This window comes from Bombina bombina, chromosome 3, assembly GCF_027579735.1.
Source record: "Bombina bombina isolate aBomBom1 chromosome 3, aBomBom1.pri, whole genome shotgun sequence".
NCBI classification, from domain to species: Eukaryota; Metazoa; Chordata; class Amphibia; order Anura; family Bombinatoridae; genus Bombina; species Bombina bombina.
In genome coordinates, this window is record NC_069501.1 from 650,779,846 (window position 1) to 650,789,211 (window position 9,366).

Genomic DNA, 9,366 nt, shown 5'->3' on the forward strand with positions numbered 1-9,366 from the left:
CTAGTTCAAAAGGGGCAGTTCATGACGACAATAGACTTGAAGGATACTTACCTCTATGTCCCAATTCACAGGGACCACTTCAATTTCTTAAGATTTGCGTTTCTGGACCAACACTTCCAGTTTGTGGCCTTCCCTTCGGTCTGGTGATGGCCCTGAGAATCTTCACAAAGGTTCTGGGGGCGCTACTTGCAGTGGCTAGATCCAGGGGCATTGCTGTGGCGCCCTATTTGGGCAACATCCTAGTCTGTCATTCAGCCTCGCAGAGGATCATTCGAGGGCTCTTTGCTTGCTCCAATCTCACGGTTGGAAGATCAACTCAGGATAGAGTTCCCTGGTTCCCAGCAACAGAGTCCATTATCGTGTCCAGGAAATCTACCCTTTCTCACAGGTCAATAACGCAGGAAGATTGCGTCCACCTGTATTGCCCTTCGGTGGCTCACTGTATAGAGATGATCGGGCTCATGGTCTCCAACATAGACGTCATCCCTTTTGCCAGGTTCCATCTCGGACCTCTTCAATTGTACATATTGAGACAGTGGAACGGCGATCATTCAAATCTATCACAACGGATAGCCATGGATGCTCGGAGCAGGGACTCCCTATCTTGCTGGATCCGTCAGGAGAATCTGTCTCTGGGGACATCCTTCTTGAGACCGTCCTGGGAGATTGTGACCATGGACGCGAGTCTCGCAGGATGGGGAGCTGTTTGGGGTGCCAGGATGGCACAAGGAAAATGGACCCGGGAGGAGTCTCTCCTTCCGATAAATATTTTGGAACTTCGAGCAATTTACAATGCTCTGAGGGCATGGCCTCTTCTGGGGTCGTTCAGCTTCATCAGATTCCAGACCGACAACATTACCTCGGTCTTGAATCCACGATCAGGGGGGTACGAGGAGCTCCCTAGCAATGCGTGAGGTGTCTCGGATTTTGGAGTGGGCGAAGTCCCACAGCTGCTCGCTTTCAGCAATCCACATTCCAGGTGTGGACAACTGGGAAGCGGATTTTCTCAGCAGGCAATCCTTCCATCCGAGGGAATGGTCTTTTCACCCTGAAGTGTTTGCACAGATTTGTCTCAGATGGAGAACGCTGGAGATAGATCTCATTGGGTCCAGACTCAATTGCAAGTTACCCCGATATGGTCGAGGGATCCCCAGGCAGAGCTCATAGATGCCTTGGGGATTCAGCCTAGCTTACATTTTTCCACCGTTATATGAAAGTGTGTGTGTGTGTGGAGGGGTGTTTTTCCTTTAAGATCCTTACCTATCCTATTGCCATTCCATAGATATTAAATTGTTATCTTGGAAAGTTCTGTTTTTAGTTGCTATTTCTTCTGCTCGAAGAGTTTTTGAGCTTTCAGCGTTGCAATGTGATTCACCTTATCTTATATTTCATTCTGATAAAGTGGTTTTACATTCCAAACCTGGATTTCTTCCTAAGGTTGTTTCGAATAAGAATATTAATCAGGAAATTGTTGTTCCTTCCTTATGTCCTAATCCTTCTTCTGAGAAGGAGCGTCTTTTGCATAATCTGGACGTGGTCCGTGCCTTGAAGTTTTACTTACAGGCAACCAAGGATTTCCGTCAATCATCTTCATTATTCATTGTTTATTCTGGAAAGCGTAGGGGTCAGAAAGCAACGGCTACCTCTCTTTCTTTTTGGCTGAGGAGTATCATCCGCCTGGCATATGAGACTGCTGGACAGCAGCCTCCTGAAAGAATTACGGCTCATTCTACTAGGGCAGTGGCTTCCACATGGGCCTTTAAAAACGATGCATCTATTGAACAGATTTGTAAGGCTGAGACTTGGTCGTCCCTTCATACTTTTTCCAAATTTTCCAAATTTGATACTTTTTCTTCTTCTGAGGCTGTTTTTGGGAGAAAAGTATTGTATCCCACAAGTAAGGATGAAATCCGTGGACTTGTATCTTGTAGAAGAAATGGAAATTTATGCTTACCTGATAAATTGATTTCTTCTACGATACGATGAGTCCGCGGCCCTCCCTGTCATTTTTAAGAATGATTATATTTTGTTTTATTTTTACAACTTCAGTCACCTCTGCACCTTTTAGCTTTTCCTTTCTCTTCCAAAAACCTTCGGTCGAATGACTGGGGGTGGAGGGGAAGGGAGGAGCTATATATACAGCTCTGCTGTGGTGTTCTTTGCCACTTCCTGTTAGCAGGAGAATAATATCCCACAAGTAAGGATGAAATCCGTGGACTAGTTGTATCGTAGAAGAAATCAATTTATCAGGTAAGCATAAATTTCCTTTTTATTCAAATCTATTCATTGTACCAAAGAAAGTGAAAATTCTTTCAGACAGATTTTGGATCTGAAAACTTTAAATCGTTTGTAAGTGTCCCAACTTTCAAGATGACGACTATTCTGCCACAATAGACTTACAGGACGCTTACCTTCACATTCCGATTCATCCAGATCACTATCGATATCTGAGATTCTCTTTTCTAAACAAGCATTACCAATTTGTTGCTCTTCCGTTTGGCCTTGCAACAGCACCAAGAATTTTCTCAAAAGTTCTAGGAGCCCTTCTACCTGTAATCAGAGAGCAGGGTATTGCGGTGTTTCCTTTGGTACTGTCTCAATCTTTTTTAATTTAGCAGAATCTCACACAAAACAAGTTGTGTTGTTTCTTCAAAGACATGGTTGGAGGATCAATTTACTATAGAGTCTCTTGATTCCTCAGACAAAGGTCACCTTTTTAAGTTTCCATATAGGGATAAGAGTCATGAACACTGAATCTAACAGAAAAGAGACAATTGAGATTTGTTTTTAGCTTGTCTAAACCTTCAGTCTCTATCATTCCCTTCAGTAGCTATGTGCATGAAAGTTTTAGGTCTCATGATTGCAGAATTGGACGCAATCCCTTTTGTTCGTTTTCATATGAGACCTCTCCAGATTTGCAGGTTGCACCAATGGTGCAGGGATTATACTCCGATATCACAACTGATTTACTTAAATCCCAACGCTAAACTGTCTCTTACTTGGTGGTTGAATATCACCTTATTGTTCAAGGGGCCTCCTTTGTTCGTCCTACCTGGACTGTGATCACAACAGATGCAAGTCTCACAGGTTGTGGAGCTGTCTGGGGGTCTCTGACATCATAAGGGGTTTGGAATCCTCAAGAGGCAAGGTTATCAATCAATATTAGATCTCTGTGCTATTTTCAGAGCTCTTCAGGCTTGGCCTCTATTAAGAACCTTATATTCGGTTTCAAACAGATAATGTCACAACAGTGGCATATGTCAATCATCAAGGGGGGACTCGCAGTCCCCTAGCAATGAAAGAAGTATTTCTAATAGGTTTTTTTGGGGGCGGAATCCATCTTGTCTAATCACTGCGATTCATATACCAGGTGTAGACAATTGGGAAGCGGATTATCTTGGCCGTCAAACTCTACATCCGGGGGAGTGGTCTCTTCATTCAGATGTATTCTATCAGATTGTGCAGATGTGGGATCTTCCAGACATATATATCTGGTGGCCTCTCGTTTAAACAAGAAACTTCCCAGATACCTCCATAGGTCCAGGGATCCTCAGGCGGAATTGATGGATGCTCTATGAGTTCCATAATTTTACCAACCTGCTTACATTTTTCCACCTCTGGCTCTTCTTCCAAGAGTGATCGTAAGGTTCATAACGGAACAAAAATGTTATGTGTTTCTGATAGCACCAGAATGGCCTCACAGATTCTGGTATGCGGACCTTGACCTAATGTCCAGTTGCCAACCTTAGTCACTTCTTCTAAGACCAGTCCTTCTGTCTCAAAGGCCCGTTTTTCCATCCAAATTTCAAATCTCTAAATATAATGGCATGGAAATTGAAAGCTTAGTCCTTAGTCATAGAGGTTTCTCTGACTCTGTGATTCCCACTATGATACAGGCTCATAGGCCCATTTAAAGGAAAATATATCACAAGGTTTGGAAAACCTATTTTATGGTGTTCCACTCATGAATATTCTTGGCATTCTTTTAGAATTCCTAGGATTCTTCAGTTTCTTCAGGATGGTTTGGATAAAGGTTTGTCTGCCAATACTTAGAAAGAGCAGAGATTTGTCCTTTTATTTCACAGAAAGATTGCTAATCTTCCTGATGTTCACTGTTTTTAGTACAGGCTTTGACTCTTATCAAACCTGTAATTAAATCTATCTCTCGTTGGAGTCTAAATTTGGTATTAAAGACTTTGCAGGCTCCTCCTTTTGAGCCTATGTAATCTTGGGACATTAAACTACTTTCTAGGAAAGTGTTATTTCTCTTGGTTCTCTTCTGCTTGAAGAGTTTCTGAATTGTCTGCTCTCTTGTGAGTCTCCTTATTTGATTTTCCATCAAGATAAACTTGTTTTGCGGACTTTGTTTAGATTTTTGCCTAAAGTTGTGAATTCTAACAACATGAATAGGGAAATTATTGTTCCTTCCTTGTGTCCTTATCCTAAGAATACTCTTGAAAGATCTTTACATTTTTTGGATGTGGTAAGAGCTTTTAAATATTATGTTGATGCTACTAAAGATTTCAGAAAGACTTCTAGTCTATTTGATATTTGTTTCTGGTTCTAGAAAAGGTCAGAAAGCTTCTGCAATTTCTTTGGCATCTTGGTTGAAACTTCTGATTTACAAAGCTTATTTGGAGGCGGAGCAGTCTCCGCCTCAGAGAAAAAACGCTCATTCTACAAGATCAGTTGCCACACCTTGGGCTTTCAAGAATGAAGCTTCAGTTGATCAAATCTACAAAGCAGCCACTTGGCTTCTTTGCATACATTTACTAAATTTTACCATTTTAATGTTTTTGCTTCTTCAGAATCAGCTTTTGTTTGAAAGGTTCTTCAGGCAGCTGTCTCAGTTGGATTCTAGTGCCTATGATTTAAGTTTTTTGAATTTTTAAGAAAACTTTTAATTATTTTTTTTTAAATTTAATTTCTCAGCAGAAATAGCTGTTTTTATTTTATCCCTCCCTCGTGGACTACCACATCTTGGGTATTAAATCCCATCAGTAACTAGCTCGTGGACTCTTGCCATCTATATGAAAAAAACAAATTTATGTAAGAACTTACCTGATAAATTAATTTTATTTCATGGTGGCGAGAGTCCACGGGACCCACCCATTTTTGGGGGGTTATGATTTTTTTTTTGTATAAAGTACATTTCTTATCCTGTTCCTCTTTTTTATGCTTTTACTCCTTATATACCTCAGTAACTTGGCTATATGTTAAACTGAGGTATGAGTGAGGTGCATTTATAGGTATTTGAGGTTTGGGAATCTTTGCCCCTTCCTGGTAGGAATGTATATCCCATCAGTAACTAGCTTGTGGACTCTCGCCACCATGAAATAAATTAATTTATCAGGTAAGTTCTTACATAAATTATGTTTTTTAGATAATAGGTCCCTGGCCCTTTAAGAAAACCACTAACTGCTCAGTGCAATTAGCTGATCAATAACAGAAATAATGGTTAGGCAGGAGAGCATGTTTTTATGGATTTTAAAGAATGCTTACCTTCATGTTCCAATTCACAGGGAACATTACCAGTTTCTGAGGTTTGCCTTTCTGGACAAGCTTTTTCAGTTTGTTGCTCTACAATTTGGTCTGGCTACAGCTCCAAGAATTTTCACAAAGGTTCTGGATGCCCTTTTGTCTGTGATCAGGACTTAGGGTATTGCAGTGTTTCCATACCTGGACGACATCTTGGTTCAAGCTCCGTCTTTTCCCTTAGTAGAATCTCACACCAATCGACTCTAGTTTCTTCAACAGCATGATTTGAGGATCAATTTTCTAAAAAGCTCTTTGGTTCTTCAAACAAAAGTAACTTTTTTTAGGTTTTCAAATAGATTCAGTCTATATAAATCTTTCTCTAACAGAGCAGAGAAAAATAAAATTGGTCTTAGTTTGTCTGTACCTTCAGCCTCTTTCTAGGTCTCATGATTTCAGCTTTGGATACATTTTTTTTGTACGTTTTCACATAAGGCCTTTTCAGCTTTGTATGCTGCATCAATGGTGCAGAGATTATACTCGGCTGTCTCAAAGGATATATTTGGATCCTAGTACATGTCAGTCTCTAACTTGGTGGCTGGACCATCAGTTTATTATTTAGGGGGCTTCTTTTGCTCTTCATACCTGGTTTGTGATCACTACAGATGCAAGTCTCTTAGGTTGGGGAGCTGTTTGGGGGTCTCTGAGAACACAGGGAATTTGGGATCATCAGGAAGCAATGTTACCAATTAGTGTTTTAGAACTGTTAAATTTGCAGGACTCTTCAAGCTTGGCTTCTGTTGAAAAGAGAATCTCATCTCTGGTTCCTGTCATGCAATGTCACAGCAGTAGCTTATGTCAACCATCAGGGGGGAACTCACAGTTCCCTATAAATGATGAATATGTCTTTAATTCTCTCATGGGCAGGAACCATTTCTTGTCTGCAACTCATATTCCAGGGGTGAGCAACTAGGAAACGGACTTTCTCAGTCGTCAATCTCTACATCCAAGGAAGTGGTCTCTTCACCAGGATGTGTTCCATCAGATTGTTGATCTGTGAGGTCTTCCAGAGGTAGACCTGATGGCCTCTCCTTTAAACAACAAACTTCCTTACTTTTTGCGAGTTAGTGGATGCTTCAGTAGCTCCTTGGTCATTTCAGCTTGCTTATCTGTTTCCTCCTCTGGTACTTCTACCCAGAGTAATCTCTAAGATAAGTCTGGAGAAATCTCCCCAGGTTGGCCTTGCAGGATTTGGTATGCAGATATAGTTCAGATGTCTAGCTGCCCTCCTTGGCCTTTTGCTCTGTGGTCAGACCTTCTTTCTCATGTTCTCTTTTTCCATCCAGATCTCTGAACTTGATTGCATGGAAATTGAACGGTTAGTTCTTACACACAGAGGTTTCTCTGATTCTGTGATTGAAACCTTAATTTAGACTCGTAAGCCCTGTAACTAGGAAGATTTATCATAAGGTCTGGAAGTCCTTTATTTCTTGGTATGTGGGTCATGGGTTTTCCTGGCATTCCCTAGGATTTTGCAGTTTTCACAGGATGATCTGAATAAGGGCCTATCTGCCAGTTCTCTGAAGGGGAAGCTTTCTGCCCTCTCAGTCTTGTTTAATAGGAAGATTGCTAATGTCTCTTCCATGGAATCTTAACTTTGTGTTAAGAGTTTTGCAGGCACCTCCTTTTGAACCTATGTATAAGGTGGTTAATAAAATGCTTTCTTGGAAGGTGCTATTTTGTTTTGGCTATCTCTTCTGCTAGAAGAGTTTCAGAATTGTCTGCTCTTTCTTGTGATCTAATTTTTTTATCCGGATAAGGCACTTTTGCATACTACCTTTTTTGATTTTTTTTTTTGCCTAAAGTTGTTTGCTCAGATAACTTTAGTAGAGAGATTGTTGTTCATTCTTTGTTTAATCCCAAGAATGCTTCAGAGATTTGTTTGCATAATATATTAAAATATTACATTTATGCTACCAAGGATTTTAGACAACTACTGCTCATTCTACTTGCTACTTTCTGGGCCTTCAAGTACGAGGCTTCAGTTGATCAGATTTGCAAGGCAGCTACTTGGTGTCCTTTTCATACTTTTACAAAATTCGACCATTTTGATGTATTTGCTTCTTCAGGCAGTTGTCTTGGTTTTACTTTTTGCCTGTTTGATTTATTTATTTAAGTGCATTTATTTTTTTTTTTTTTATTGGAGTTGTGGAATTCATTTATTTGTGAAATTTAAGTTATTACTTGTGGACTTCATAGATTGGTTATTAGTCCCCTGGAGTAATGGCTTGTGGACTATCACCACCTGTATGAAAGAAAACACGAGAGTCCATGAGATACCACACCGTTTTCTAGTGTTTCTAGTGTTTTTTTGAGCACATAGTTTATTTTTTTCGCCCTACTCTTTTTTTTTTTATGCCAATTATTATTTTTATATTTTTTTGCTCCCCTATGCTTTTCTATACGTTAGACTGAGGTATGTATGAGGTCGGAGGGGTTTTATAGGGCTCTTGGGGTTTGGGAATCTTTTCTTCCTCCTAGTGGTTGAGTAATTCCCAGGAGTAATGGATCATGGACTCTGACACCATGAAAGAAATTAATTTATCAGGCAAGCATAAATTGTTTTATGTTGATAATTGCCAAAAAGAGAATATTAAAAACCCTATTAAAGCATACTCACTCTTCCTTTTCACAAAGTGAAAACACCTCAAATATTTAAGAATATTATTTTGAGTACTCCTTTTCCCACCTGTTTGTTTTTCATCAGGACAAAATACCTTGTATGTCTGATTCTGTAATAGTGAGATGTCCGTTCAATAGCGTTTAAATTAACCCATATTATTTGACTTTATGGAAAAAGGAAAAACATTTCTGTGTATTTTTTACACTTTTTATGTGAGGTCTTTGAAATATTCTCGTTTGACTTATAATTTGTTGCTTTATTAGCTAATAGCATTTTATTTTTGTTGTCGTCAGGGCCATGACCAGGAAAAGACAATATGGAGAAGTTGCAAACCTTCTTCAGGGAGTAGTCAATGTACTAGAGCATTTTCAGAAATATATGGGTATTCCTCAGATTCGACAGCTTTCTGAAAGGTAAGAAAGTACTGTTTTTAAATGTATGTAAAATATAGTGTATTTATTATTTCAAAATAATAATTGCAAATGGACAACCATTAGTTTGTGGAGCTCAGTTGACATCTTGCCCACATTTTTTTGGTAATTGTTGAAGTTTTATTGACATAAGACAATTAAACTAATGCAGGAGCAGTGAAATCTTTGACTTCTTTATACTCTTTTTGTGATTGTTGGCATTCCGTTTTACCAAGAGAAAAAATATGATAATAATTTGTTTCCAAAATCTTTAACTTGGGATTGCAAATTATGTTTTTTTTGTTTATTCAAATGTTATTGATTGGCTGAAGGAATGTTGAGGAACTGTGTCTGTAACATAATAATGTGTAAAAAGCTGAAAACTAATAATCTGCTAAAAGTTTCACTATGTAGAATGTAGAAGTTTTTCAGAAAGAAGATTTGGATAAAATGCAATCACCCAACCACAAAACAAAAGTGCTTATATGGATATTGGCTGGCTTTTCTGTAACAAACGCATGTAAAACAGAGATGTAACTATGAATTAAATGCAATTTGATAAAAGGATGGCATTAACCACGTTCTGCATCTTCTGAAGCTGCGGCTTTGAAAGCGATGACCTTCCAGGAATTTTCAGACAGTTATACTGATATTCCAAATTAGTTATACAATAAAAGTAGCTAAGTAAATATACTTAATTATAAAAATATACTCTAATATGGGGAAATAAAATGGAAGTCTGCAATAAAAGTCGAGCGATACTAACAAAGGATAGATCTTTCAACATGGTGAAACCAC

At 39.0% G+C, this 9,366-nt stretch overlaps 1 protein-coding gene across 1 annotated transcript in view; it reads left to right on the plus strand.

Annotated features, from left to right (window-relative positions):
- Positions 1-9,366, plus strand: part of VPS53 (VPS53 subunit of GARP complex) — an 833,787-nt gene that overhangs the window by 302,535 nt on the left and 521,886 nt on the right. The window contains exon 7 of the mRNA XM_053707376.1: positions 8,452-8,571. Coding sequence (XP_053563351.1) covers positions 8,452-8,571 — 120 coding nt within the window. The remainder of the gene's footprint in view (positions 1-8,451; positions 8,572-9,366) is intronic.